The sequence below is a fragment of the Aspergillus homomorphus genome (assembly GCF_003184865.1).
Source record: "Aspergillus homomorphus CBS 101889 unplaced genomic scaffold BO97scaffold_37, whole genome shotgun sequence".
In the NCBI taxonomy this organism is placed as follows: Eukaryota; Fungi; Ascomycota; class Eurotiomycetes; order Eurotiales; family Aspergillaceae; genus Aspergillus; species Aspergillus homomorphus.
The window spans coordinates 36,240-63,951 of NW_020291923.1; the positions used below are offsets into that span (position 1 = coordinate 36,240).

Below are 27,712 nucleotides of genomic sequence, written 5' to 3' on the forward strand. Positions count from 1 at the left end.
GGATGACCTGGTGCTGCCTCCGGGCTCCGAGCTCCTCGACAGCTCCCCCGAGCTTGGTAGGCGTGTGAACTTAAGAGACCATCAACCACTATCTTGTGATCCTAATCTGTCATCGTCATCCCTTTCTTCTTCTTGATTTCTGGGCGCTTGGAGGGTACTGTGAATCCATCGTCGTGTCTGGTTCATCCTCTCGCCTGACATCATCATGAACAGCGGCAGTGATCCAGAGAGAGACCAGGCGCTCGAGGACTACAAGCGGAGTCTGCTGGAGTTGCGGGAATGGGAGTCGAAGCTGAAGTCCCTGCGAATGGGCATCAAGGATCTGCAGAGGGAATTCGACATCTCCGAGGAGAACATCAAGGCTTTGCAGAGCGTTGGCCAGATCATCGGTGAGGTGTTGAAGCAGCTCGACGAGGAGAGATGTAGGTACACTTGAGTTTTTTTTTCGCTCGCCAACAGACAGACTTGGGATTTGATCGTCGATATCGTCGGCAACGAACTCGCTGGTCTTGATTGTGCAGGGGCTGACCTCTATAGTTATTGTCAAGGCCTCCTCCGGGCCTCGATATGTCGTCGGTTGCCGCTCCAAGGTCGACAAGGCGAAGCTGAAGCAGGGTACGCGTGTCGCCCTAGATATGACTACGTTGACGATTATGCGAATGCTGCCCAGAGAGGTCGATCCCTTGGTATATAATATGTCGCTGGAAGACCCGGGTCAGATCAACTTTGCAGGCATTGGTGGTTTGAACGACCAGATCCGTGAGCTACGAGAGGTGATCGAATTGCCACTGAAGAACCCCGAACTATTTCAACGAGTGGGCATCAAACCACCTAAGGGTGTCTTGCTTTACGGGCCACCCGGTACGGGTAAGACGCTTCTGGCACGAGCTGTGGCAAGCTCAATGGAGACCAACTTTTTGAAAGGTACGCATACCAATCATGCATGAACCTGCATTCGTAATCACTAACACTTTTCTTATATAGTTGTCTCGTCTGCTATTGTCGATAAGTACATTGGTGAGTCCGCACGGTTGATACGAGAGATGTTCGGATACGCCAAGGAACACGAGCCTTGCATTATCTTTATGGACGAAATCGACGCCATCGGTGGAAGACGTTTCTCTGAGGGTACCTCTGCGGATCGCGAAATTCAACGGACATTGATGGAACTGCTCAACCAGCTGGACGGTTTCGATTACCTGGGCAAGACCAAAATCATCATGGCCACGAATCGGCCGGACACTCTGGACCCGGCTCTCTTGCGTGCTGGTCGTCTGGATCGGAAGATTGAGATCCCTCTGCCTAATGAGGTCGGTCGTTTGGAGATTTTGAAGATCCATTCTAGCACTGTCAAGATGGATGGAGAGATCGATTTCGAGAGCGTGGTGAAGATGAGCGACGGTCTCAATGGTGCCGATCTTCGCAACGTTGTCACCGAGGCGTAAGTGATCCGATCTCGTTCATTCACTTGCTTCTCTATTGCGATGTTCGTAACTGACTTTGGTCTAGTGGTCTATTTGCAATCAAGGACTACCGCGATGCGATCAACCAGGATGACTTCAACCGGGCTGTTCGGAAGGTGGCTGAAGCGAAGAAGCTGGAGGGCAAGCTTGAATACCAGAAGTTGTAAATGCATCTCGATGAATGACCGCGTCGGGCTTAGCCGTCATGATGTAAAGAGCTGTTTTGCACCCACACTGGCAATGTCCGTTACTATTGATGCTGGATAATGTAACTCTAGATCAATGCTCTTTTATAATCCCATATGCCCATGCAAGTGCTCATTTCGATGGAGTGCAGGCCTAATTTGGCTGAGGGGGACAATTCAGCTCCACACAGTCCCATTGTAAGTCCGCAAAGTGGAACACAGACCCTGGAATGGACCCTGTTCGGGAAAAAGGATGTCCTTGAGACGATTATTGTTGAGTCAAGACTGCAGGGAGCAGTCTATGCTGTAGTTTACCTTAGTGTTACTTGCCATGAGGTAGAAGTCATCAGCCAGCCGACCAACCAACTGGAGGAGATTGCCAAGGCGGACTGACGCCCCGAAATACTTAATAAATACCTTGGCCAGGGATCTGCATCCATGACCGTAGAGTCGGAGACATTACACGCGTCCAATTTATCCTCACTGACTCTAGGTTGATGATGGTCGTTTCAGTCTACGCGGCCTCTCTGGACACTTTTTCTTCAATTGTTAGCTCCAAAGAGGTAGACAGGACCCCTCAATCACCTACTCACTTACCTATCTACCTACCTACCTACCTACCCATCCATTGATCTATCCATCACGGTCGCCCACAGCAGACCTCCCCAGCATTGTGGGTGGATTCCTTGCTTCGTTTGTGACTTCCCTCTCACTTACTCTGCAAATCCCCTGGAATCTGTTCTCGACGTCTATCCCACTGTCTCGTGCCCATAGCATCTGGCTGACCGCTGCATTTATTGCATGTGCTTGCTGTCTAGAGCTTCCAAAGACCGATTCCTACTCGGTCAACCTGCCTTTCTTGCCTACTGCCATCTCTCCATTCATGATTCATGTTGAGCCAAGCGGACAAACACACTGTAATCAGTTGTGACGGTATTGAGTCCCCATCATTCGGAACACCGAATCCAGTCCGTGGGGTGTTTGATTAATTACCACATCGGATATCTGGTAGAGGACAGATATAGTATTTTAGTAGCAAGGCCTTGGCGGGTCGGTAATGGTCATGGCTTTCCAGGGCCCGCGGAGCGATCCCTCTTTTCCCTCTCAGCAACAACCATTCGAGAACAATTACTGGCGTGCGAGTCGAAGCCCCGGGTCCAACGGGTTGCCGGGATATGGGTTTTCGCCATCTGCCACCACCACCACCATCAATCTGAACACTCCGATCGCCGGCGATCGCACGCTCCCGATGTATAAAGACAAGCCGTATTTTGCCCCGCGGCGCACAGGGCCCCGTACAAGGCGGAGAAAGACCATATATGGCGGCTTGTGTTTGCTTGCGCTTTTCCTCTGGTGGTACTACTCGGGTTCAAGCCGGCCGCAGTTGAGCACTCCCGACTCGGCCAGAGGCGAGGAGCTTTGGAAGTGGCTGCAAACCTTCGACGACTCCGAGCCGACATATGATGGGAGCAGCACAACCTCAAAGCATATTGATTGGGATTCGAGGCGGGAAAAGGTCCGCGACGCGTTCATTGTCAGTTGGGACGGGTATGAAAGTAATGCTTGGGGTAAGTTCTAGACGCCCAGAACCGTGGCGTCACCAATTTTAGATTTGAAAAGCTAACGTAAGCCTTGAAACTTGCTCGTTGAACAGGTTACGACGAATATCACCCGATTGCGAAGGATGGCCGACATATGGTCGCGGGGGGTATGGGTTGGATAATTGTTGATGCGCTGGATACGCTGATGATTATGAATTTGACATCGCGGGTGCAGCACGCCCGCAGCTGGATCCATAACTCATTGCAGTATAACCAAAACCACGATGTGAACACCTTCGAAACTACTATTCGCATGCTGGGCGGTCTTCTCTCCGCCCATTATCTCTCTACTACGTACCCGGATCTTGCGCCCATCAACGACGACGATGCAGGCGCACCAGGAGAGGATTTGTATATTGAGAAAGCGACCGACCTAGCCGACCGGCTCCTGGGCGCTTTTGAATCTACCACAGGCATCCCCTACTCGAGTGTGAACCTCAATACCTCGACGGGCATCCCCTCTTATATCGACGATGGCGCCGCCTCCACGGCCGAAGCGACCACTGTTCAGCTAGAGTTCAAGTACCTAGCTAAGTTGACGGGCGAGGCGGAGTATTGGCGCTCCGTGGAAAAAGTTATGGAAGTGATTGACGCACAGAAAATGAAGGGTGGGTTGCTTCCCATCTACGTCTTCCCCGAGACTGGCCAGTTCAAGGGTGAGAACATCCGCCTCGGTAGCAGAGGCGACTCCTACTACGGTGAGTTCCCAGGTGTAAGCAGTTGGTATTATTATGTCCAAGCTAACGGGCCGCCCAGAATATCTTATCAAGCAGTACCTGCAAACGTCGGAACAGGAGCCAATCTACAAGGAGATGTGGGATGAAGCCCTAGTCGGCATGCGCAAGTACCTGCTTACTTATTCGCAAAACGCCCGGTTGACGGTGCTCGGTGAACGGCCTCACGGCCTAGATGGCATCTTGTCTCCCAAGATGGATCACCTGGTTTGCTTCCTCCCAGGTACGATCGCTCTCGGTGCGACCGGAGGACGGCCGCTCTCCGAGGCACGCAAATCTCCAAGCTGGGGCCAACGGCAGGAGGAGGAAATGCGCCTGGCGCGGGAACTGACCAAAACTTGCTGGGCCACGTACCTGGTCACAGAAACTGGCCTTGCCCCTGAAATCACGTATTTCAAGGTCGACGACCCACGGGTTATGGAAGCCGATATGTACCCGGATTCGACGGCTGTCACCGGCAGGAATGACCAGACACCATCATCGCAAGGTGACCTTCCTCTTTTTTCAAAGCCCTTATACCCGATTCCCGCAGCATCCGATCCAAGCGACTCGTCCACTAGAACCTGGCTAGATGACCTCGAAATCCAGCGAATGGACCGTCATAACCTTCAGCGGCCCGAGACTGTTGAATCCCTCTTCTACATGTACCGAATCACCGGAGATGATACCTACCGACACTGGGGCTGGGAGATGTTCAAGTCTTTCGTCAAACACACCGCTGTCGTGGAGACAGGCCGTCGCGATACTGAAACAGGAGAAGGATCCCCGGTCCCTGGCGGATCGAGCCGCATCACGGGATTTACTTCTCTTTCGAACGCAAAGACCCTCCCTACTACCACCAGGGACAATATGGAAAGCTTCTGGATGGCAGAGACTCTCAAATACTTCTACCTGCTGTTCTCCGATCGAGAGTTCATCTCGTTGGAGGACAATGTTTTCAACACCGAGGCGCATCCTTTGCCTCGTTTTAAGCCCACCGGAGAGTTGAATACAGGGTGGACGAGGAAGAGTCGGACGGAGGAGAGACAGACCATGGAGCATTTAGCTCAGATGTAACCCTTCTATTCGTTGTGCTAATCTACTTGACGACTTTGTATATCTTGGATACTCAAAACTTTCACGTTTTGGCAGCTTGCAGCTTGGCTTTGGAGCCATTTCCATTCTCTTGTACATTCCATGCAAATGGGAACCAACATTTCGTAATTCATCATCACAATACCTCCAACCCTGTACCAGTACTCACTTTCCCCGCTGTAACGCAGCGTCAATCAGCCGCTTATATCCCCGCACGGCCTCTTCCAACTGGTCAACTGTGATTGCCTCGTCATCGCCATGCGCGACGTGGATACTTCCCGGACCATAGAGGTAGCGCTTCACCTTTCCCGAGACCTTCAAGTTTGGCACATCCGTGCCATAATTAACCGGCATAATATCGAATCCAGGAACATCAGTGTCCAAGTCCTGCGGCGGATACCCTCCGCTGTACACCTCGAAATCACAGTAGACGTCCTCATCTCCATCCGTGGCGTCCGAAACCGCTTGGGCAATGATCTTTCTCGCCTCGTCCGGCGTGCCCTCGGCAAGTCGAATGGCGACCTCCGCGCGCGCCCTGGCGGGGACAACATTCGCGGCAACACCGGCATCCACGCGCCCAATATTCACCGTCGTCCGGCCATATTTGGGGCTTGCCGGCAGGCCGCCCTCTTCAGCGGGGATGTCGCCCAGCACATCCAGCCGGGAGAGCGCAGGCAGAAGAGCGGAGACCGCACTCCGACCGAGCCAGGGGTAGCCAGAGTGGGCGGCCTGACCGGTTGCTACGAGCAGGAATTCGAGCATGCCCTTGTGGCCGGACACGAGGGCCAGCTCGGTGGGTTCGCCGAAGATGACGGTGCGGAAGGGCGAAGGGGTCGGGTTCAGCGACGAGTCTGAGAAGACGCGCATGCCCAAACCGCCAACTTCTTCGTCGACAACGAAGAGAAGACCCAGGCTGGTCTCTGGGTTCTCTTTCAAAGTTTCGAGAACAGCGAAGATCTGGGCTGCGACGCTAGCTTTGGCGTCGACGGTGCCCCGGCCGGCCATGAGGAGGGAGGAACGATTCCCGTGGTCATGGAGGGTATAGGGGATGAAGGGAGGTACCGTGTCGATGTGGCTGGTGAGAAGGAGCTCGGGCTGATCTTGCGAAGGAGAGGAGGACGGGTAGGCGAAGATATTGAATCGGCCGGTGTCGGTGGTCGTATCCGTTGCCTGGTCGCGAGCGGGGACGGGCTGCTTGATCACCGTGAAATTGTGCGATTCGAGAAAATTAGAGATGAAGATCCCCACGGCGGTTTCGTTGCCAGAGACGGAGGGGATTTGGACAAGGTCGCGGTGGAAAGAGAGGAAAGGCGATGCGTTGATGATGTCGGATGGATCAGAGGTGGTGAACGACAAGGGCCATTGCTGGGGTGCAGCTGCGGTCAGGCCAGCTGCTAGAAGAAGGGAAAATGGAGCTTTCATGTTCACAACCAATGGAATGAGCAGTGAGGGATCGTTTTCATCACTGAGCGGAGTGGAAGATGGTCAATTGAGGAAAGGGTTGGAGGGTCAAACCAGAGTGACTAGGTTGAAACTACTCAATACTAGTACTATGCTACTCAGTACTAGCATGAAGACAGTGAGAAGATGTCGGAGATAAAGCCGATTAAGCATATGATGCCTGTATCATCAGGCACCGAGGGATATCACGTGGACACATCGCCCATCTATCCATGTGCTGCATATGTACAGTATGTCCATACCACTAGTTCTCTAGTACTTGGAATGAACCCGTGAGTACACCAGGTGCTTGCCAGTGACCGAGGACCTGTGGCCGTGAGTGTGACCGCGGTGGTAAGAGGTGAGCCCGTCCGACCGTGGAGTGGACTTCATAATGGCCTTCCTGATACAGAATGGTGTTGTACGGCATCATAAGATCAGGCATTGGATTATTACAATTCTGAGTCAGCACTGTCCAAGGGCAAGATAACTACTTATCTATGATACCTCGATACATCAACAACCAACCTGCCTCAGCTGAAAAATTAGTACTGAGCTTTAACCCCTTTCTGTATCATATCAATGTCGGACAGTTGCTGATCTGAAGCATTCCTCTCAGATAGAATAATGATTCTTGACCACTTCACACTTTTCCGGAGCCTATGACGTAGGGGTTTCTATCGGTCGATCATGTATTCCTTACAATTGACTTCTCGCAATGCAGTATTTGACAGCCGAGATCGGCGCCAACCCACCGAGGCTGGAGGATGGGTGCCATGACGTACTCGGCCGCACTTTCAGCTCGTTTCTTATCACTCACTAATATGGAAATGATCACCCCCTCACTTGTTTTGCCTGTTTGGTCAAACAAGCATACTGTAGAACAGTCATGCATAACTACAGGCTACATGTGTCGGTCTACATAAAGTCGATGGTGAGCGAAAGGGGGGGGAGGGGGCGGCAGCAACAACAGTATATGCCGACTATCCAACCCGATCATCTGGACTGTGGGCACATGGTGCCAAGATCCCTTGCTCACGGAAACGCGCCGTTCTTCCACCCGTTCGTCTGGCATTCTCTATCCGGCAAAGTCAAATTTGAACAAAGGTCGTGAGGTAAACCATAGCCCAGAAAAGTGAGTGAGCAGGGATCCGTCCGGTTGGCGCTGGGCCATGTGGGCCTGACGTCGGCACCAGATGGAAGTGGTCGGAAGGCAAGTTACTAAGTTAATTAGTACTACTTTAGTAATCTTGCAGGCTCCAGGCTCCTACTCCGTCGTAGCAGCTCCCGAATCGAAGTCAGATCGGAGCATAGACCATGATCTAGATAGAGATTAGAGAGATGGATCATGGTGGAGGAGGGGAAGGCTAGTACAGACTACAACTTAAAGTGCACACATCCACAGAAGCAGTGTGACCAAAGCCTCTCTGTGGCTCGCTGCAGATAGAGAGGGATGCACCACACTGTCCATGGCCAAAAGTGCCAGACACTTCGTCCTTCCACTTGCTGACCGATAAACCCAATAGAACCGATCGGATACCAAAGGGTTGCGTGATAGGTCATGGTACTTTCGGTATACTTCTCTCTTTACCAGCCATGACTGAACGGGAATGATGATAATGATGATGATGGAGAAGGATGGGGAGGAGGGGGCAGCGCTCGCAGGACAAGCAGGGTCGCACAATACTTTCAAGCCCGAAGAGACGAAGAATCCACCAGCCACTGGAGTCATTTGGTCCATTTTGTCCGTTTGATGGAGCGAGTCGGTCAGAGTCTAGACGCCCTTCTGGCCGCTGAGTTTTCCTGTTCGTCCGGCCGTCATGTCGATCTTCCTTTCACAACGATGCGCCGCTGCCGTTGAAACGGATCTTAGGAAGTCTCAGACAGACACAGCTTGGAGGACAAGATAGATCACTTGAGCTGTCGGTCGGTCCCTTTCTGTAATAACTTTACTTTTACTCCGTACTTGTACCTGGTTTGCCATGATCTAATTTCCTCAGGAACAGCGTGGGAGGCAGTAACCTTCTTTTCTCTTCCCGCGGAGTAGTCACTCGACCGTGTCTCTTCTCTGGCGCCAATATCAAGGAAGAAGCCCAGAGAACAAGGACGAGCCGTGGCGAGCGAGAGATCAGATCCATGGCTCGTTAACACCACGGAGCGAGACAGTCAGTCGCAGATACACACACACTGGCACACAGTCTACACAATTGTTAGTTACAATTGCCATCCTGGGCCAAACCCCTCCCCGCTAGTAGTCATTCCAACTTTGGTATGTGTTTTGGATCTGTTCAGCTCAAAGCTCTCTCTCTATCTCTTTCCCTCCTTTTTTTTTCTTTAGGATCTTTCGTTTCCCCTCTCTTTCTCCTTCGGAGTTGCGTTACGTTGTGCTGTCGACAGCCCTAATTCGGCCTGTCAATTGCTGGATCAACCATAGAAGAAAAAAAAATCTTCCATGTGGATACCAGAGAGCTTGGCCACCTAGAACACCAGTGACAATGCAGATTGTCTCTTATCCCATGGTTCTCACTGGAGCCCGATAGCGAGAATGTCGTAAAGAACCCCGACAAGGCAATTCAAAAGAAAAGAAGAAAAGAAAAGAAGAAAAGTAAAAAGATAAAGCGAAAAAAAAAAGAAGAATAGTTGGGTATGACAAGAGGAAAGCTCATTCGTTAATCTATGAGAGCAAAGACTGATGATTCGATGATCAAAACATCCATAAACCCTTCTGGAATTAATTCGGGTTGTTATTAACATATTCTTATATTTTTAGTTGATGGTAACTGTACGTAGTTAGGTTGTAGTAGCAGTAGTATCTGATTCATATCTTGTTAGAAGTTTTCAAGTAAGTAGAAAAACTTTTTGTCTGTGCTTCGTCTCTTGTCTGTTGTTGTCTGGATTTGCTGCCCATCCATTCATCTCCATCCAATCCATCCATCCATCCATCCATCCATCCATCCATCCATTATCCATGCCATCTCCAATTCTCCCCTCCTCAACCTTGTCGTTTCCCTCCTTCTCCTCCTAGTCTCCTCCTCCTCCTCCTCCTTCTTCATTCTTCTCTACTCCCCTCTTCTTTCCCCCTCTTTCTTTTCTCCTCCGCCTTCTCTGCCTCATCTTCCACAGGCTTTTTCTCATCCCATCGCATCAGACGGAAGGATTCACTTCTTAGCTCTCCCTCCATACTTTTTCTCTCTCTCACCGCAATCCTCTCAACGCCCTCCGATTGCCGGCAGCCTACTGAGCTGTTCCCGCCGTGCTTTTTGGGCTTCACCCAACCACCCTCCCTCAACCCTCGGCCACTTGTTCGTCACCTGCGTGTTCTGACAGGCTCCACGTCGGTCTTTGCCTGTCGTTCTCAGCATCAGCATCCTTCACATCAATCAATTATTGATCGCATACGTTTCTAACCCCTGCCCGGCTATCTGCCCCCAGTGGCCAAGCCCTGTCATTCAACATCAGTTGCATCGTGACGGGCGGACAGACGGACAGACGACGGACGGATTGCTCGGCCTCACCTTGGTCCACCCACCTGTTAATTTGTCGCATCCATCCAGGTGTTAGTGTGGAAGTGATCTGGTCTCATCTCAATTAATCCCACCGCCACGCCACGTCTCCTACTACCAGTAGCCATCCTAGTCCATCAGCCAGAGCCTGTCCTGGCCTCCGCCGTGCCTCGGGGAATTCAGCTGTTTACTTTTCACCTAATACCCGCTCGTTCTTCAGCCTGTTCTTTCTGTCTGGCATACTGTGCGCAGCTGAAACAAACAAACTTGAATTAGTTTAGGCACGATTTCACTTCTTCTTGGATGATGTTTTGTCTGGTCTCAAATTGACTCTCTCCCCTCCCCTGCGTCCTGTGTTGTTACTCCTCACGTCCGTGTTGCCCTTCACTGGCACGTGAAGTGGAAGCCTCACCATCGCCTTTCTTGTGCTCGGCCTTCGTGCTCAATCACCGCTAGGTTTTACCACACCAGTGGTTCCTTCCTCTCGATCATGTTAAAACCCGTCCAGTTTCTCGACACCCGGCGGTGCGACAGTTCTGAAACTATGGCAGAATCGTGTTCTGCGTTCCGCCAGCCTCAATCGCCTTTAACTACCACCTCTTCCACGCCCGTTTCACCCGCGGTGTCGCTATTCTCGGCCAAAGGCCACACGCGTTTCTCCAGCTCCGTTTCGTCGTTAGTCTCATCCCCGGGACATGGGACCTCTATGGAGAGTAATTCGCGCAACCCCTTGACAGGAGTAAAAGAAGAGCCCTGTGGGGCACCAGCCCGAGATCTCGAGGAGGAATACTTCCGTATGTTGTTGCCCTTGCTCCCAGCCCCGTGCCCGTCCCGTCCCGTCTTCTTTTCGAAATTTCCCCACCTACTAGTAGAAATTAAGTTAACATTTCCCCCTTCCGACAGAGCACTTTGATCAAGGACTGTCCGTGGTGGAGGACTCCTGCTTCGACTCCTTTGATCCGGCTGATAGCTACGATCTGACAGATTCTGGCATGGACTTTAACCATTCCCCCAAAAATCGATGCTCTGACAACGTTTCAGCCAAGGGACTCTCCCGCATTGGATCTCGAATATCCACCATCTCCACGAGGTGGAAATCGAAACGGGCCTCAGATGGGATTGATGGGGCAGATGCATTCCCAACTTACCTGCGTTCCCGGACCAACTCAGCATCGTCAGCCATCGTCAGCCCCGTGACAGGCTCGTTTAGCCGCGTCAGCTCCATCCAAGTACCACCATCACCGGCCCGGACAATCTTCGAGGAGGAAATCAGCGATTCGGGCACGCAGCCGATTGACATTGTCCGGACGAGCAGATATAGTCAGGACGAATCGGGCCCGCAGGCAACAACCCCATTGCTTCCGCCTTTCATGGGGGATGAGCCATCCTACCCTGTCGCTTCTCGCGTTCACTCCCCGTTGCAATCACCTTCTGTGGCTGACATGACTGACGATACCTTGTACAACTCCACTGTGTCAGACAGGCGATTGGCCGGCCTGCCGTCACCGCCTTTGTCCTCTAAGCCCTCGGTTGCCTCTTTCAGTCGTCCGCGTGCCAGCACGGTGCGGACAGTGTCGGGGGATGCGCCTCCGTTCACCCTCTCAGATCCCAATGACGAATGGGCGAACAAATTGGGACACGCCAACTTCACTATCCAACCCGAGCCTTATATGCCCGAAGTCAGTGACATTCATTCGCTCCAACAACTGCGTACCAACTGGGACCTTGCGCAATGCAATTTCGCTCGTCATCTTGTGCGAACAGGGGAACATTATGGTATCACCTCGACGATCTACAAGTTGACTGAGGAAAAATGGGAGGCGATCAACCGCGAGTGGAGGAGTCATCATGGAGCGATGCTCTCTCACCTAAGAGTAACAGAAGGTGCGCGATTAGACTTGGTCCGCTCACATTGCGACCCGTGCGATCCGGTCAAAATCCCGCGCCTGCATGACGACAAGTTTCCCGAGTTAGGCGATGGCGAGATTGTCGGGCCGATGAAAACTGCACCCGCCGCCAGCGGATCGGGCCTGTGTCGGAGCCGCTCAATCAAACGCAACTTCGTCAAATTTTTCCAGGACCTCGTGATTCGGTCCTGATTCTGCACTTAATGACCCCATGTTCAACTGTGGGAGGCTCCGATGTACAACATCTGACGATTACCACGCCTCTCGAACGATTCGATCGATTCAGCGCATGATGACCAATGCATATGATTTCTCTGTCTTTCGCCTATGAACTCTGTGATTTGATAATGATGATTGATGACCTGCTTTTGTACCTGTGACTACTGTCTCGCAGAGTACAGTCCATTCCTTAATGTCTGATTGACTGATACATTTGAGTGTACCTGTTGAAATTGCGTCCTTCCGGCTATTTGCTTGCACAGATATGTAACGGTAGCGCTGTACTCTGTCCGCCCCAGCATTTTTACTTCTTGTGCGTACGCATATTCATTTCGATTCATGTCCTTTTCGACGATATGTACCTTGCATCAAGTTCCTTGCCTTGCCAGGAAAGTTTACTTAATGTGTGTGTGCACGACTAATAAGCATGACAAGAGCGGCGACAGATCGAATCTACCGATAGTCGGACCGCATGATTCGAGGGAAATCATTCAAGAAAGAAAGCAAAAAAGAAAATACATGATCCAAAATTAACGAAAGAAATGGGAAAAGAAAATCGGCCTTTTCGGTTGGGAACCCAAGGAGGGGGGCTCGGTTTTGCATTCTTTGCGTCTTATACCCTCGAGGCATATATCTTACATGATCGGTTCTGCAGAAAAAAGTTCGCATGGCTACATCCTTACACATACATAGATAGAATTTCGCTCGATGCAACTTCCTTATCTTCGGCTGGTTTGTTTGTCCAAAGCGGCGGAGGCGGGGGGGAAGCAATCACATATTCGTGTACATATAAAGCTCGTATTCGCATTTGCATCTGCCTTGGGTTTCCACATTCCCTGACCGACATAACATCCGGATGATACTTTATGGTTAGCAATACTTCCCCATCTGTCTGTTCAGTCCTTGCTGCTAGTTACAGTCTTGTAGATGCAGGTACTTTGGAAATCAGAAATAGAAATCTATAGGGGAGCAGGTTTGTCTTTGTCAGGGTAGAACCGAGCCGTTCGAACCAACATACACCACGAACGACTGATCGGCTTCAAGGAATGCATCATGACAAAGCAAACACGACTGCTATACCCAGAACTGACCCCAAAGACGCTTCTTCTCCTCATCGCCACGAAACTGGAACTCCACCTGAATTATATCCTTGAAACCCTCGGTCATGGAAGGCTCCTTGAAGCGACGAAGAAAGTCCCCGAAGGCGATGCCGGGGACAAGAGTCCGAGATTCAGGATTCTGCAGTTCCATGCATGCATAGTTAGCACATGCGGGAGATGTTTAGTAAGTGTTCGTCCAAGTGTCTAGTTTCCCGGGACTTGGAGGGGCGGAGGAGGGGAGAGCAGAGGGCGAGTCCAGATGAGGGGAGGTGCGGGGTACACCATGGCAAGATTACGAAGGTAACATCAATCAGCCCGGCAAGGACAATGCTCCCCTGATTGAACGGGGAACTAAGAAAAAGATGATAGCGGTGGGAGATGCGGGTTTGAGGAAGGACAAAGATAGCTCAGCAAGGACAGATAGTCCTGAAGTGAAGCATATTTCCAGGCTCGTGGCGGGCATTGCGGTAGACCTGAGCAGGAGCTTTTTGGGTAGAGAGGTACCTGCTCGGTACTGAGTATCTTGTACCCTGTACGCTGTTGAAGAGGGAAAAGATAGAAACCCCCCGCCCCAAGCTAGACCAGATAGATGTGCGACGTACCAGGGATTGATTAGCGGCACGGACCGCATTATTATGCCGGCAGAGGGTCGGGGAAGCAGTGAAATATACGCAGCGAATCGGAATCTTGAACTCCCTGGCCACTTCGACCCAGTGGGCTCTGGTCTCTGCATCGGCATTGGTATTATCTGTGTAGAGTGTAGCATGCCACCAGAGGTCAGCAAAAGATCCAGTTGACGTCCTCCACAGTCGACTAGGTCTCGTGCAAGGATTGTGATGCGGACGGGACACAGAGAGGGGTTGTGGTTGGAGCGAGGGTATACGCTGGATGGATGCAAAATGTCGGCGTAACATGCAAGGGTTAAGCGACAGGAAAATGCTGGGGATGTACGCACCGACAACCACGGATTTGCCGGCTGCAAGGTGTTCCTTTGCCACTTTGATGCATTTCGGGCGCTATTGCGAAGGATCGGTTAGTCATTCTTCTGTTTACATGGCACCTTCCCGTATGAATTCGAAAGGCACAGTAAAAGGGCCTTGATTGCTTTTCTTGTTGTTCCCTTGCTCATTCGCTCGGATCTCATTGGGGTATGCATATTGACAGATGCAGATGGGCCATGGTGAGATAATCTAGGACAAGGTAGAAGATAGTAGACGTACAGTTTTGAGGAGGTCCTGATTGACTCGTTCGTACTTCAAGGGTTCTAAATAGTCCCAGTAGAAAGTTGACTTCCCGGCCCCTGGGCTGCCACAGAAGATCACTAACTCGAGTGGGCTTTCGGCAGAGAAGGGAGGCGAAACTGCACCATCTGTTATTGGGGACCAAGGGTAGACCCGCGGCGGGTTCGCAATCACACTGCGCTATATGACATACCATCGTCACCAGGTGCTTCTCGCACATATACGGACGGGTCGAACGGTTCCACGAGTGGTTCTGGATCAGCGTCCAGGAAGAATTCTTCCGGGGTTTTGAAAGACACTCCGACATTCATAGCGAATCCACTCAAACCGCCGTTAGCGAGGGAAATACTTTCAATCAGTCGTCTGCCTTACCGGTCTACTTGTGAGTGATCTCTCGGCCGTCCAGCGGCGTCTCCAACAAAGACAGAGCTAGCCAGGTCAACACCCGAAACATCAAAGTCATAATCATCAAGGAACTCTGTCCATAGCCCTATTCTGGGTTTCCGATATTTGTCATCCTCTGTGGCAGCGTAGATACTCATTGGAATGTCCAGTTGCTTCATAACAGCAGCAGCTCTTTCCTTGAAGTTTGTAAGACTCTTTGACTCGCTGTTGCCTGCCTTAATCTCTTTCTTGAGGCTGATCTTCTTCTGGTTCGTGATGACAATCACATGATACCTGTGGAGTCAGCGATCGGGAGTCCTTCGTAGTGATGGAAGAGCATCCGCCATCCCATTACCTACCCGTTCTCATTCAGCTCTTTAAGTCTAGTGGGCACCTTGCTATGCCACCACTTCCAGTCAGCCGAGTTTCTCGGAAATGTGTTTCCCGACGCTGTCGAGACTAGGGTCGAGTCCTGTGTCGGTAACCCCGTCAGCGTCGAGGCTCGTCCCCACACTTAAGTTCAGCCCGGCCTTTCAATCAAAGCTTACCAAGTCAAAGGCAGCGACTTTGGACTTTCCTGCGGCCGGTTTGCGCTCTGATTCAGTGACATATTTACCTATCACAGCGCTGTTGTTCACCACCCGCCATGTGATTTGCTGAGGCTTCTTCTGTGAGGTGGGGGTGAAGAACGACGAGACAGCTTTCTCTACAGCACTGTCAGAAAAGATTTCCAGTAGAGTCTCGTGCTAATTGTGATATGCACTCGGATTGTGACCTACTAGTCACAGTCGATTCCACCTTTCTCTTGACCGGAGGCGGAGAGATAGCGCGACTGGGGGATGCTGCTCGCTTGGTGGCCCCAGCACCCGCCATCCTGAGGTACTGCAAGCGGGAAATAATCTTGATCGTACTTTAGGTGATAGCTTACAATTGGTGTGGCTCAGCAGACGATTTGCGTTGCTGGTGGATGGGAGGCCGCCGGTCCAAAGAAAGAGCTGAAAGCGGAAGGGAACGCGCCGACACACGCGAGGCCATCACGAAGTCACATGCTCAAATGGGCACTCCATATATCCACCCACCAATCATTAGTATCTCACATCGAGTGCATCAAAAACAGTACTTTTTTTTTCGTTCCTCATTACGTCTTGTTTAATCTTACACATGATTGAATTCTACAGGAAGAATCGGTGAAAATCGGACATACATCTGATTATAGAGGCGGAAATCACAAGAACAGAGAGCCATTATAGCTCCGGGGGTATATAACATTGCGAAAGACCAAGCGCCAGAACGCATCAGTTATTTTGCTCGAGTATCTAGAGACAGTCGGTCCGCTTGTTCGAGACGGACGGCTGACTTGAGCTGCTCTCGAAGCCCGAACAAATGCTGAGAAGCCGTCTTCATCATTTCCTGATTGCCTCCATCTTGAACAGTGATGGCGGCTTGAAGGACATAGCTGCCAGTTCGCTCAAGCGGGGTGAGCTCGTGATAAGCTGGTAGGCTCCGTCGAGGGCCATGTGCTTCCTGTGGCCCCGCCGGAGGATACAGCAGAACGCGGTGGAGAAAGATGACGATATCGTTCTGGACAAAGACATCTCCTTCTACCATGTATTCGGTGACAAAGCTAACTCGAATAGTCAGTTCGATTGGTCTTCCGGCTGCAAACTAGGAAGCAAGCAAAAGATCATGGGGAAGACAGACCTATAGCCCCAAGCATTCATGGGAACTGCGATATCACCTTTTGGCAAGCTTGCACTTGCCATTAAGCGAGTGGTCACAGCAGACCGAGTACCAGCCTCGGGAATGTCCCTGAACTCCAGTTTCCAGGATTGGTTTTCGTAGCAGTAAGAAGGCCCATCAGTTCCAGACATGGACACATCTACATCAGTCGCCGACGATGTGGCGCCCAAATCAGCCTCGGTCACGGCGCCGACGACCTGGGTGAAGTACATGCCACCATTCAACATCTTATTCAAACGTTGCATGTCTGCGCCCTGTAGGTCTTGACTGGCTCCCACGCGGGTGGTGACCAGACCAGGCTTGCGGGAGGCCTTGAAAACCAACCGCCTCTCCAAGCGGTGACGGGGTTGCATAGCTGTCAAGCCGGCCAGCTGTTGGAGAAGCTCATGATGCTGGTGGGCGGGAACCGAGGCGAAGAGGAGAAGCTCATGCATGATGATCACAGGGAATCGGAGGATCGAGACGAATAAGAATAGAACCTGGGGTAAAGAGGAGGGGAGGGGAATAAAATTGCCTAACTCCGTCTAGCAAGTTCGGCGCCGCGTGTTTTGATGATGGCTTGGGGTGCTTTGGGTGCTAGGCGTAACTTTGGGGGAAATTTGGGTAAGCTTTCCTTTCCGATCACGAAAGCCTTAGAGCCTTGACTTCTTGCGCCTTAGAAGGACAAGAAACGGGTAAAACCGGGATGAAGATTGATGGTGGTGTCCACCTGGCGGCGGTATGGTAAGGTGATGGTAAGATGATGGTAAGGCCCACGGTAACAATGACTTGATCTTGATTAGGGAAGTTTTCCACCCGGCACTCTTCCGGGTCGTCTCCTTGTACTCTTGGGTGGTACGAGTACGTTGATGTGTGGTACTCCTACGATATTGTATACGGCGTAGTAATGAGTCTAAGAGGTCAAATAATGATGGCGGAGAATTTATTGAAGAGTAAAAACATGAGAACACTGTGAAGGCTGCGCAGTACCTCAGTAGGTACTAGGTATATAACTTTATAGTCTTCTAATTAGGTAAGCTGGCATGAAATCAGGCTCTATGTACTGTACTCCATACTCAATATTGCTTGGGGATTCATGATGCGGGGATGAACACCCAGAAGAGGGAAGAAATCACGCCAGACAGACGATCAGACGATGGACAAGCGATAATTTGATAAGACTGGTTACACCATAGTGACCGAACCAACCGGACTGCAGCCTTCACAGCCTAGTCAGACACGAGTCCTCCAACTCTTTCGCGACTCTTGAGTTGCTTCCTTCACCGAGATTGCGGGTTTAGGCAAAGCTCGGGGCAGCCCGATGCCCTTCGGAGCTGTTGATTTGGGGAAAAGATGAGGGGAAAGGCATCCCTGGATTCCCTCCCTCCAGGCTCCAGCTGTCGGTGGCTTGATTGATAATCCTGTCCAAACTTCAAACTTCAAAGGTTTCGGAGTTAAGACCCCAGAGGCCCCCTCCCCAGCACTCCAGCTGTCAGATCATACCACTGAAAGAGGAATGTTTTCCGCCTGGAGGGAAAGAGAGCGAGGGAAAGGCAGTCGGCCGGAGGAAGAAATTCGTTGTTCGGGAGGTGAAATCCGGCGGCCGGCGGGTGGTGGATTGGTGGCTTTCGTTGACAATTAATAAACGATATTACTTACTCAGTACTCGTTAGTCCTCCTCCTCCATACCAGAGCTTATCGTAAAGAAAAAAAAACCCACACCCTCGCTTCCGCTCTCCGACGTCGACAGCTCCTCGACCGACGTACTACTGCTCCATCCGCCTTTTTCCTCTCCTCCCACTCCCCCCCTCTCTCCCTCCCTCTCCCCTCCTCCTTCGTTCCTCTCCCCTCTTCTTCTACTCATCCCTCTTCTCTCATTCAATTCCTCTTCTTCCACCCTCCTCTCCTCTGTCTTCCTTCTCCGCAGTCATTCAATCACTTCTACTGTCTATATAACACTTTGAAGTCTTCTCTAGAATTCACCAGCTTGCATCTCTTGCGATCAATCTTCCGCTCCGACGTTCCAATTGCAATCATCACCCGCCCGCTTCGGTCGCTGCGGACAGTCTCGGAAAGCTCGACGCGCTTTGTCTCCCTCCCTACACCTTTCCCTGTCGATACAAATTCCACCAATTTCCTCTCACTTTCACAATGCACGCCACTATGGTTCTTCGTAACGCTGCTCGCACCCCCCTCATTCGCTTCCTTGGCAAGCGCTCTGTGCCTAGTAGGTCTTCATTCTCTCTTGTCTGACCTTCCAAAAGGTGCATTATCTAACGCGCGTCTTACCAGAGTCCATTGACCATACTCCTCGTCCTCACCCGGCCTCCCCCACCGGTGTCCTCCCCGACTCCTTCGCCGCCTATCGCTCCAAGGCCCAGCAGCACGGCCCCCTCGGTCGCGCCTCTTTCTCTCAGGGCATCGGCCGCGCCCCCGGCGCTTCTCTGGGACCCATCCAGCCCAAGCAGGGTGAATTCTTCGATCGTGCTGAGCTCCCCACTCGTTTCCACCGTCTGCCCTGGACTGAGGCCGAGATCGAAGCCATCGAGACCGGTGGTGCCAGCCTTTTTGCCTAGATGCCAAAGAATGTCCAATGAGGAGATGACGCGACGATAAAGGTCAATCTAACATTTGATGGGATGCAGAACGACTGATGTCATTTTGCGATGAGGATTTCATGGCTTGGACCACGGCACCTGCTCGACTCTCTTGAGGGGAGAGCTTACAGGGGAGCCGTGAGGCCACCTGGTAATATTACTTCATCGCATCATCTCAACTTGCACGTCACTTTATTCGGGATCGGAGTCACCGTCGAAAACTGGTGATGGGTCGTTTGATTGGCTTGCCCAACTCGGAGCTACTCCGGTCTCTCTTCTCTTCTTTCCGCCTCTGCTTCTCGCATTCTCTGATACGAACATGGCGCTGGTGGTTGCTAGTCTTCATGCTTAGCGGTTTTTGAGCTTCTTGTTTTTTGGGGGGGGGGCGTGCTACATGTTGGGTAATTTTCTTGTTCTGTCTTTTTGGAACATGTTGAGAGCTATTTGATTCTATTCAGACTCTTGTGCATAGCTAATTCGTTGATTCGGATTGGAAAAGTCTGCTGGCTCCGGGGCGGGAGGGAGGTTGTTCATAGAGATGCTTGGTCTCTATAATGAGTCTTGGGGCAAATTTGCCCGTGTGATTCAAATGCGAATTAAATTTCTACAGACTCTTGACTTCAATTACTGATTATTTCTATCGTAAATATAGCCAGCCTACTCCTCTCCCACTGACTGTGTGCTCTGGGTTGATGGGGAAGATGCTCTCTGGCCAATCGCATCTCTGTCACACGTGCTACCTACAGGCTAAGCTTCGGTCTCGGCCACGCAACCAACTCAACTTTAGTCCTCGATGCACGACGTCCTTCCCTCCAACCATCACCAGGGGATTTTCTTTATCTTTTTTTCTTACAGCTAAGACAGGCTTAGTACAATAGCACCTCCGTTGCAATCTGGAGTATGGCCTTGGGCAGCGACCTCAAGGATTTGAAACCACTTACCTTCACGGAAGTGGACGAAGTCAACCATCCTACAGTCACCTATATCTATACCGAGTCAACTGACTCTAATCCATCAAATCATGACAAGTGCCGTGCAAGTAGCGGGCGCATAGATCTTCTGGTCGGTAGAGACAACCTCGCCATTCTCCGTTGCATGCATATGTGAAACGCATTAATTGCTTGAAGGCATATCAGAAAAGCTGATTGTGCTGCCAGCGTAACCCTTCTAACACACCAACAACACCGTGGTCTTTCAAGGCACTGCTAGACACCCTCGCCGATGTTTTTCTTCCCACGGGCTATCCGCATAGTGTGACTGAAGACTATACCTAGTAAGCATTCTCTCCTCATCTTTGGTCCTCGTGTTGGACTAACAAATAATACAGCTATCAAATATTCGTATGTTTGCTAGCCGCGTGTTCATCGCAAGCTACAAGCTACCCGCTTCGCATACAGACGAAAACGCGCTAATGTTGGCTCGCGAAGGACTCCCTCCAGGCATTCAGTAGCTCGATCGCTGGCCTCCTGTCGTCCAGAGCAGTTTTACAAGGTTGGTACATATATACATACCATATGTACTCGCTCTGCCGCAGCAATAGAATCAACACTGATGAACATTTCACAGGCGTGGGCGTGGGCAACGCGGATGCGTCGCCAACCTCAGCTTTACTTCTTCATATCCTCCAAGACTCATCCGGCCGCATTGCGACCATTCTCTTCGCGCACCGGGTCGGTACCGCTCTGGAGCCGGAATGCAAGAAGTACCGACTTGCTGCTGACGTCTTCAACGATCTGGCCATGATCCTCGACTGTCTATCACCCATAATCCCGGCAGGTGCTCTCCGAGTCATTGTACTCAGCACGGCCGGCGTTCTTCGCGCCCTATGCGGCGTCGCAGGCGGAAGTTCCAAGGCGAGCCTGAGTGCGCACTTCTCTAAATGGGGAAATCTGGCGGAGGTCAATGCCGTGAGTGTTGTGCCTAGCTTCGTAGTGGCGCGTCGCTATCTGTGCCTAGCCGGCTAATACCTTCCCTACAACAGAAAGATTCATCGCAAGAGACTATCATCTCGCTCGTTGGCATGCTGGTAAGCGACTATCATTTCATCCTTCTCCGTACCCTGCACACTACATGCATACATGCATGAATAGGGCTAGCTGACAGATCGAAAAAAACAAGGTTGGCTCTTTCGTCGTCTCGCATGTGACTGGTTTCGCTGCAACGTGGATCGCCCTCCTTATGCTTCTGGCGCTTCATTTGAGTCTGAACTACGCAGCTGTACGCTCTGTCCAAATGACCAGTCTAAATAGGCAACGGGCAAACATTGTCTTCTCCACCTTGGTCAGCTCTGACGAGGATTTCATGCGCTTCATGGACCATAGCCCCGGCACTAGTCCTAGCACCCATAGCGAACCACTTTTCCAGACGACAACAACTTCCTTCCCACAAAACCAGAATGCAGTTCCCTGGCGACTGCAGATCCTCACCCCATCCCAGGTCGCGAAACACGAGAAGATTTTCGAGGAAGACGGCATCCTCAGATGGACTATCCCAGAGACCGTCGCCGCACGCCATCTCCATTCTCGCCCTATCGGCACCTGCCGTATCGGCGTCTCCCTCTCCCAATTCCTCCCCGGCCCCTCATCCTCTTCCTCCCTTACAGTCAGGACCAGCCGATCCTCCCAGTCCCTCAAGACCGGCATCCCCCTGCCGCACCTCTCCGCCCTCTTCACAGACGAACGTTACATCCTCTTCCTCGAGCCTGGGAAGAAGAACAAATGGCACGCCAACATCCTTCTGAAATCCACCTGCACCCCACAGTCTCAACTGAAAGGCTGGTTGCACGCCTTACTCGCGGCACGAGTGCTTTCCTGCTCTGCCTCGGTCCCTTCGTCTAGGAGAGGAACCGAACCGGAGAAGAATAAACGCATCAGCTCCATTCTCGACATTCTCCACCGAACACTCTCTTTTCTCAATCGAGACGGCCGATTCGAGCGGTACATGGCTGCTCTCGAAGACGCAGGGTGGGATCTCACCGTTGGGGCGCTGGAGACGAGGCCAGGGAGGAGAATTGTGGGCTAGAAAGGGGAGCCAGTAAATCACAAGATTGGTTTGCAATGTCCTTTTTGCGGCCATAGGGAGACCACTAGCCTCAAGCATAGTCCATGCTCCCATAGATTTATTCAGAGGGCGGGGCATCCGCTGTGCTATTATATAGCTTTCTCGCCCGAGCATGGCCTTGGGAGGTATACAGTCGGGATGCTTGGATATGTGCCTGTGAGATCCATCCACGAAGCCTTCGAGCCTGTATCTTCTGCAATTTTTTTTCCAGTGGCTGCAATCAAGGTCTGTCTCTTGAGCATCCGTACTCTGTCTACACTCTGAGATTTCAAGTCTACAAAGAAGTAACACACTGTTGACAACGCATCAAACCATGGGTATCTATTAACCGACCACCAGTGCAGCGATGCTAATGCTAATGCTAATGCTAATGCTAATATCATGCTATGCCAAGGATGCAGGACCATATGAAGGGGACTGAAAGGTAAATATAGAACACGGAGAAGGGTAACTGAGGGAGACCGGCATGGTGGCCCTGGCCGATATCTCACTCATTCGGAACCATGAACACGTCAAGGCCATGGCACATCACATCACGTAGGAGACAGGGGGAAAAAGAATTTGACACATGACGACACCCCAACGCCAGAACGGAAAAAAAAATAATACAAAAACCTCCAGAATACCACCCCATTTCGAATCCCTGTCTATATGAGTTTTGTTGATGACACATGAGAAAATATCGAAAATGCTCGCTGAATCCGCTCGCTGGGTTGAGCAATAATGAACAAGGGAGAAACGCCGGTTGTGAAGATGCTTTCCCGGACCGGGAACATATAAAATTAGAGATGCACATGCATTACACCATCGTCGTCGTCATCCTCTCGGACTCCAACTTGGAGAGGAAGGTTGGCTAGATAAATCGGAAAACCAGTCGTAGGCACATTGTTAACGTTTTGAGAGATAGCTTCGCGGGTGTCGAGTCTGTCGGAGGAAGGGAAGGTGGAAGAATGCTAGCCGTTTCGTGGGAAGACTCCATAATAGGTGGATCAGGGGTGGAGGAAAGGTTGCGATCCGCATAGAGGACAGCAGCAAAGCTTCACAGTCTGCCAGAAAGTGCTCGGCTTGCGGGGTAAAGCAGGCCGTGTCTGCTGGGCTCGAACGGCCAGTCATTCATCCATGCCGTTCAACTTGAAATGGTGACTGCCAGAACCACTGTTCCCCGAGCGCTTCTTGAAGCCTAACTTCATTCCCATTTTCTTCCAGGGATTGTCAGACCGCTTCGGACTGTGGCCAAGTTGCATGCAATGAGGGTCACTCGAAGGCGGTGTCGTCGGCGGTGTCATCGGTTCGCCCGCACTCACATTCGACTGCACACTTCCCGAATCGTCCGTTAGTGCGCCGCCCGAAGCGGACTCTCCGCTCGCGCTGGTGACGTTACTCGACGTGCGATGGCCTGCCTTGCTCAGGGAAGACGTCATCGCACTCAATGAAAAGTTCGAGCGAGTGGAGTGGCCGGTCGGAGACCCGACGGAGACCGGGGAGCCTAGCTCCTTAGACGAACGGGGTGATAAGCGTCGGCCTTTCGAACGAACCCGCTTCACGGTGTGATCGTCCAGACTTGCATTCGAGACAACCGTGATGTCCTCCTCGTGGGGGAAAAGTGGCTCTGATAACGGGAACACGTGAGCGGCGGTGGCATGGGCGTTCAAGAACGGGATGAAGATCGACTCTTCCATCAAGTCGTGGACGAGTTTGACGGCAACGTCCAGGATTTCCGGGGGTGGCGGTGGGGTTTGGTTGGCATATCGAAGGATATCTTCGCGTACTTCACTGGAGACGTTGATCTCGCGCGGGGAGCCGGGGATGATATAGGCTGTCAGGAGTCGTTGCCAAAGCATGCGCAGATGTTGACTTTCGGGACATTCAGTGGCAATCGGCGATTGATTTAGCTGGCGACTCAGAGCATTGTATGTTTCCCGGTACCGCTTCGCCTCCAGGGTGAATTCAAGGGTTTCCAAGCAATGATTCTGGGAGAGATAGGCCATGAAGGCACTGAGGGTATAGGGTGCAGGGGCGGTGTTCGCAAGCACCTCATCTAAGGAGGGACGCATGGGACAAAATGCGCCAGGGGGAACGGTCAGACTCAGCGGACGCGGACGGGGCGAGTCCATGTCCTCGTCCGAGTCGCTGTCCGATGAAGAAGTCGTCGGAGAGAGTTCAGGCGTCGTAGTGGGAGTGTGATGCCGAAAAAGGATGGGAGGATGTAGAGTCCTCTTCTTGAGCATCGCGTCCAGGATGTAACTGACTCGTGGGGTGGGATGAACGAGTGTGCCGAGAACCCTGGAATCCTCCCCGCACTTGTCGAATGGTTTTGACAGGGAAGAATGGTTGCGTGTCCCGGGGGGGGAGAGACTTGTCAACGGCTTGGAATCGGACTCGTAGTTGCGTTTCCCAGGGTCTGTTCGTATTTACACTGGACACCAGCCACTTGCGAATCGAGACCGGGCCCGGTTATGAATGCGAGTACCGGCGGATGAGAGCGGGAAGGACGGTGAATGGAATGAAAGACAGCAGCCGCGGCGGTGTCGAAAGGTGAAGGCGGGTGCGCCGAGGGCAGGGGCAGGCAATTCGATGAATGATGACCTCGATTGTATGAGTAAGTCTCAGTGAAGGAATGAGATCTGTTTGGCAGGCGAACAAAGAAATTGATTAGTTCTGAGGGAGGGAGAATTTGTGTGGATGACAAGGGGAGGGGGGGTGTGAGGGGGATGTGTGTTGAATTCCAGAAGGATTAAAGAAGGAAGAGAAGGAAGACAGACAGGTAGGCAGACAGCCAGACGACAGGACAGGACAGGCGTGAATAATGAGATAAAGAATTTGGGGAACAGGAAAATAATAAGATGTGGTGTTAAGGCCTGCACATCAATCAGTAGGGGGAAAATAGAAAAAGAAAAGAAAAAGGCAAGAGAAAAAAAAGAAAGAAAAAAAAAAAAAAGGAAAAGGAAAAGGAAAATTGAAAACCCAAAAAGGAACTTTGAGAGGGGGGTGGGGGGTGGAGGCGGAGGCAGAAGAGAAGGGATGACGCCACAGGCAGAAGATCTGAATTGGATGGACTGTGGATTGTAGAGAGGAAATATGAGTGGAAGCAGGCAATGAAACAAGGCAGAGAGAGAGAGAGAGAGAGAGAGAGAGAGAGAGAGAGAGAGAGCGAGCGCGCGCGCCAAAGCCAAACAGAGACCGAGACCGAGACACAGACAGGCAGACAGACAGACAGACCGACCAAGACCAGTCAATCAGTTCAGTTCAGTCATTTGCTGATCATTTTTCAGGGCTTAGTTTAGTTTAGTCCAAAAGACTCCAAACTTCCACCAAAATCCAAACCTGCACGGAAGCGTCGAAAAGAGTGGGCAGAGAAAAGTGGAAGAAGTGGGCCGAAGGGTGGGGAAGAGGCCCACTCACACCAAGGCTGGCAACGCAACCACGTTGGCTGTTGGAAAGCCAAAGACCCAGGGATGCTGCCTCCCTGACTCCCAAACCACGAATCAAGTGCAGACGAGACTTCCCGGTCGATCGTAACCCAGCAAAAAGTGAGAAAGTGAAAAAGTGGTGGGGTTCATGGCCGATTGCGCTCAATGGATGATGCCACCAAACACTTGCTGCACTGTACTGTAGACAGATAGACAGGTAGACAGGCAACAAGGCAACAATGGTCTCACATATGAGGAATGATGATGATCAGGTACAGAGACCATCCGGCCATCGTCTATCACATGCGACCCAAGGGATCAACAACAGCAATCAACTTCTCAATTCCCACCAGAAAAGAAGACTTCCGAGAAGAGACCTCGTCCATTCTTCCCTCACCACCTACCACCTTTCACCATCCCGGGTCAGTCGAAACCACTACGCGGCTAAGCAAATAATGGTATCGTCCATGCAATGACGGGATCACGTCATGCCTCAATAACCTCGAGACTAGAGGCGGCTTGGGATTGAAATGATTATCCGACCAGACAACTCGAACAGGATCTGGATTCTGGAAGCCCTCCAAGGTGGAGAATTCCCGAGGAACAGAGAGAAAAACAGTTGGAATGGATCTTCGTCATTCAAAATCAATGAATAATGAATGAGTGGGAGACCCATAGTAACCAACAATGAACTCGGACTGCCTGCCTTCTTGTCTTTTCTTTTCTTTCTTTCTTTCTTTCTTTCTTACTTTCTTACTTTCTTTCTCTCTGCCTGTCTGAGTGATCGCTCTGCCGGTGCAAAAGTAGACGGATGGTTCGTCTCGGAGATGGAAGATCGAACCGGGCAGCGACGGTAAAGAATCAACACCTGTTTCGGCTTCGGTTGGCTCGATTCTCTGTTCTCGCCCTTTGAATGACTCGGTCCGGCCCTCTCCATGCCCCTCCTTCCTCCCTTCCTCTTTCTTTTTATTCTAGATTGTGCCCAAGCAAAATGACGATGACAATGATGTTGTTGTTGTTTTGATTGTGGATTGAGTGGAGATGGAGAGAGAGGGGCAAAGGGGAGAAGAAACATGACAGACAAGCTTGTCAAAAGCCGGCATGTGAAACAATGCGCGCACGCAACACAAACCAAACAGGAGTCGAGAAAATCAAAATCACAATATCAACATACTACACAGCTGTGTTCTAGAAAATTACCACAGAAGGAAAAAAGGTCTTGGAACGAAACAAGAAAAAAAAAAAAAAGCAAGGTCAAGAGCAGCTTCCACTCACCATGCGCAAATAAAATCCTCAAGATGCAAGTACGTAGGAGATCCAGCAGTAAGCAAGGGGTTGAAAGGCACCACAACGCGCGTTCAAAGGTCAATATGACCAACGGTGCAGATGCAAAGAGGATTAAATCGCTCAGCCCTGACCGAGGGAATTTGATAGATCGCAGAGCTTATGTCGGTTGCAGAATGCAGAAAGGCAGCAGAAGTCCCGTTGTCGTCTCATACAGGGGAACAGAACGCGTGAAGGGTTCCAATATCGTTCCAAGAGAAGCTCCCCAAAGAAAAAAGGGTTCTTTGCCAGACGAGTGCTATCGCATGCCAATTAACAAGAACTACTCTGGAGAATGGTGAATTTGTGATTGCAAACTCGTTAGAAGCGCCCTCGAACGGGGGCCTCGAGCAGCCTTTTGTATGGATCGCGGCCCTGTTTCATCCTACAGCAAAGCTCTGATCCAAACCATCCCACCAGTTTTGGCTGAAGCGGTTAGAAGAGGGAGTGACAAGCGGGTTCGTATGGAGGTGTGCTAGTCTGGACTGGAATAGCAGTCTCATCTCAGGGCCTATTTGGATTCCTGACTACTTCTTGTACTGTACGGTACACCACTAGGTAAGTGGCTAAGGAACTAGGATTGTGAGGTATGTACCTGGTCGTCCGGTCTTCATGTACTAACTTCTAAGGTTCTCTGTCTGCTGGAAGCGGCCCCCTCCCTACGTGGCTCACATCGTACATTAATTAGCATTGCCCAGGCGTGCTCCCTTGTCCACTAAACACATGGCCATCCTCCAGAAGGATCCCGCAAT

General features: G+C 51.4%; 12 protein-coding genes across 12 annotated transcripts; 7 read left to right on the forward strand and 5 right to left on the reverse strand.

Annotated features, from left to right (window-relative positions):
* Positions 1-46: 46 nt before the first annotated feature.
* On the forward strand, positions 47-1,772 carry rpt4 (proteasome regulatory particle base subunit RPT4). The gene is made up of 4 exons (XM_025695679.1): positions 47-422; positions 538-924; positions 985-1,441; positions 1,510-1,772. Exons 1-4 carry the CDS (start codon positions 206-208, stop codon positions 1,628-1,630), a joined length of 1,182 nt encoding a protein of 393 aa, XP_025548628.1. The 5' UTR covers positions 47-205; the 3' UTR covers positions 1,631-1,772.
* Positions 1,773-2,264: 492 nt separating this feature from the next.
* BO97DRAFT_396104 (glycoside hydrolase family 47 protein) lies at positions 2,265-5,039 on the forward strand (the record flags this gene model as incomplete). The annotated part of the gene is made up of 3 exons (XM_025694070.1): positions 2,265-3,216; positions 3,303-3,947; positions 4,006-5,039. Exons 1-3 carry the CDS (start codon positions 2,706-2,708, stop codon positions 5,037-5,039), a joined length of 2,190 nt encoding a protein of 729 aa, XP_025548629.1. The 5' UTR covers positions 2,265-2,705.
* Positions 5,038-6,600, reverse strand: BO97DRAFT_407632 (M20 family metallopeptidase). The gene has a single exon (XM_025695680.1). The coding sequence runs from the start codon at positions 6,477-6,479 to the stop codon at positions 5,223-5,225; it is 1,257 nt and encodes a 418-aa protein (XP_025548630.1). The 5' UTR covers positions 6,480-6,600; the 3' UTR covers positions 5,038-5,222.
* Positions 6,601-7,764: 1,164 nt separating this feature from the next.
* BO97DRAFT_479928 (uncharacterized protein) lies at positions 7,765-8,238 on the reverse strand (the record flags this gene model as incomplete). The annotated part of the gene is made up of 2 exons (XM_025700718.1): positions 7,765-7,819; positions 7,895-8,238. The coding sequence occupies 2 exons, from the start codon at positions 8,236-8,238 to the stop codon at positions 7,765-7,767; spliced, it is 399 nt and encodes a 132-aa protein (XP_025548631.1).
* Positions 8,239-10,267: 2,029 nt separating this feature from the next.
* Positions 10,268-12,323, forward strand: BO97DRAFT_164473 (uncharacterized protein). The gene is made up of 2 exons (XM_025690246.1): positions 10,268-10,794; positions 10,904-12,323. The coding sequence occupies exons 1-2, from the start codon at positions 10,491-10,493 to the stop codon at positions 12,097-12,099; spliced, it is 1,500 nt and encodes a 499-aa protein (XP_025548632.1). The 5' UTR covers positions 10,268-10,490; the 3' UTR covers positions 12,100-12,323.
* A 244-nt stretch (positions 12,324-12,567) lies between these two features.
* On the forward strand, positions 12,568-13,171 carry BO97DRAFT_164389 (uncharacterized protein). Its single transcript, XM_025690245.1, has one exon. It carries the CDS (start codon positions 12,669-12,671, stop codon positions 12,984-12,986), a length of 318 nt encoding a protein of 105 aa, XP_025548633.1. The 5' UTR covers positions 12,568-12,668; the 3' UTR covers positions 12,987-13,171.
* On the reverse strand, positions 12,946-15,828 carry BO97DRAFT_407635 (putative DNA 3'-phosphatase Tpp1). Its single transcript, XM_025695681.1, has 9 exons — positions 15,631-15,828; positions 15,400-15,557; positions 15,211-15,323; positions 14,840-15,145; positions 14,661-14,788; positions 14,447-14,586; positions 14,182-14,242; positions 13,829-13,974; positions 12,946-13,365 (listed from the first exon to the last, which is right to left on the reverse strand). The coding sequence occupies exons 1-9, from the start codon at positions 15,722-15,724 to the stop codon at positions 13,201-13,203; spliced, it is 1,311 nt and encodes a 436-aa protein (XP_025548634.1). The 5' UTR covers positions 15,725-15,828; the 3' UTR covers positions 12,946-13,200.
* Positions 15,829-16,150: 322 nt separating this feature from the next.
* Positions 16,151-17,025, reverse strand: BO97DRAFT_351740 (mediator of RNA polymerase II transcription subunit 18; the record flags this gene model as incomplete). The annotated part of the gene is made up of 2 exons (XM_025691994.1): positions 16,151-16,475; positions 16,553-17,025. The coding sequence occupies 2 exons, from the start codon at positions 17,023-17,025 to the stop codon at positions 16,151-16,153; spliced, it is 798 nt and encodes a 265-aa protein (XP_025548635.1).
* A 1,696-nt stretch (positions 17,026-18,721) lies between these two features.
* Positions 18,722-19,146, forward strand: BO97DRAFT_351590 (alpha-ketoglutarate dehydrogenase subunit KGD4; the record flags this gene model as incomplete). The annotated part of the gene is made up of 2 exons (XM_025691986.1): positions 18,722-18,797; positions 18,863-19,146. 2 exons carry the CDS (start codon positions 18,722-18,724, stop codon positions 19,144-19,146), a joined length of 360 nt encoding a protein of 119 aa, XP_025548636.1.
* A 688-nt stretch (positions 19,147-19,834) lies between these two features.
* BO97DRAFT_164805 (RUS1 family protein) lies at positions 19,835-22,427 on the forward strand. The gene is made up of 7 exons (XM_025690249.1): positions 19,835-20,229; positions 20,325-20,440; positions 20,495-20,507; positions 20,595-20,658; positions 20,734-21,074; positions 21,149-21,193; positions 21,286-22,427. Exons 1-7 carry the CDS (start codon positions 20,068-20,070, stop codon positions 22,186-22,188), a joined length of 1,644 nt encoding a protein of 547 aa, XP_025548637.1. The 5' UTR covers positions 19,835-20,067; the 3' UTR covers positions 22,189-22,427.
* A 558-nt stretch (positions 22,428-22,985) lies between these two features.
* Positions 22,986-24,889, reverse strand: BO97DRAFT_164631 (regulator of G-protein signaling domain-containing protein). The gene has a single exon (XM_025690248.1). It carries the CDS (start codon positions 24,453-24,455, stop codon positions 23,337-23,339), a length of 1,119 nt encoding a protein of 372 aa, XP_025548638.1. The 5' UTR covers positions 24,456-24,889; the 3' UTR covers positions 22,986-23,336.
* A 1,523-nt stretch (positions 24,890-26,412) lies between these two features.
* BO97DRAFT_164623 (uncharacterized protein) lies at positions 26,413-27,437 on the forward strand. Its single transcript, XM_025690247.1, has one exon. It carries the CDS (start codon positions 26,711-26,713, stop codon positions 27,260-27,262), a length of 552 nt encoding a protein of 183 aa, XP_025548639.1. The 5' UTR covers positions 26,413-26,710; the 3' UTR covers positions 27,263-27,437.
* The last annotated feature ends 275 nt before the right edge of the window (positions 27,438-27,712 follow it).

Bases quoted from the DNA above. Each gene is read 5' to 3' on its own strand.
- rpt4 (XM_025695679.1), top strand. From the start codon at position 206: ATGAACAGCGGCAGTGATCCAGAGAGAGACCAGGCGCTCGAGGACTAC. The intron at 925-984 runs GTACGCATACCA...TTTCTTATATAG, and splicing joins GGAGACCAACTTTTTGAAAG to TTGTCTCGTCTGCTATTGTC. The intron at 1,442-1,509 runs GTAAGTGATCCG...ACTTTGGTCTAG, and splicing joins CGCAACGTTGTCACCGAGGC to TGGTCTATTTGCAATCAAGG.
- BO97DRAFT_407632 (XM_025695680.1), bottom strand. From the start codon at position 6,479: ATGAAAGCTCCATTTTCCCTTCTTCTAGCAGCTGGCCTGACCGCAGCT.
- BO97DRAFT_164473 (XM_025690246.1), top strand. From the start codon at position 10,491: ATGTTAAAACCCGTCCAGTTTCTCGACACCCGGCGGTGCGACAGTTCT. The intron at 10,795-10,903 runs GTATGTTGTTGC...CCCTTCCGACAG, and splicing joins TCTCGAGGAGGAATACTTCC to AGCACTTTGATCAAGGACTG.
- BO97DRAFT_164389 (XM_025690245.1), top strand. From the start codon at position 12,669: ATGGGAAAAGAAAATCGGCCTTTTCGGTTGGGAACCCAAGGAGGGGGG.
- BO97DRAFT_407635 (XM_025695681.1), bottom strand. From the start codon at position 15,724: ATGGCGGGTGCTGGGGCCACCAAGCGAGCAGCATCCCCCAGTCGCGCT. The intron at 15,558-15,630 runs GTAGGTCACAAT...ACAGTGCTGTAG, and splicing joins GGTGGAATCGACTGTGACTA to AGAAAGCTGTCTCGTCGTTC. The intron at 14,243-14,446 runs GTACGTCTACTA...CCTTCGCAATAG, and splicing joins ATCAGGACCTCCTCAAAACT to CGCCCGAAATGCATCAAAGT.
- BO97DRAFT_164805 (XM_025690249.1), top strand. From the start codon at position 20,068: ATGGCCTTGGGCAGCGACCTCAAGGATTTGAAACCACTTACCTTCACG. The intron at 20,659-20,733 runs GTTGGTACATAT...AACATTTCACAG, and splicing joins GTCCAGAGCAGTTTTACAAG to GCGTGGGCGTGGGCAACGCG. The intron at 21,194-21,285 runs GTAAGCGACTAT...GAAAAAAACAAG, and splicing joins TCTCGCTCGTTGGCATGCTG to GTTGGCTCTTTCGTCGTCTC.
- BO97DRAFT_164631 (XM_025690248.1), bottom strand. From the start codon at position 24,455: ATGCTCAAGAAGAGGACTCTACATCCTCCCATCCTTTTTCGGCATCAC.
- BO97DRAFT_164623 (XM_025690247.1), top strand. From the start codon at position 26,711: ATGACAGACAAGCTTGTCAAAAGCCGGCATGTGAAACAATGCGCGCAC.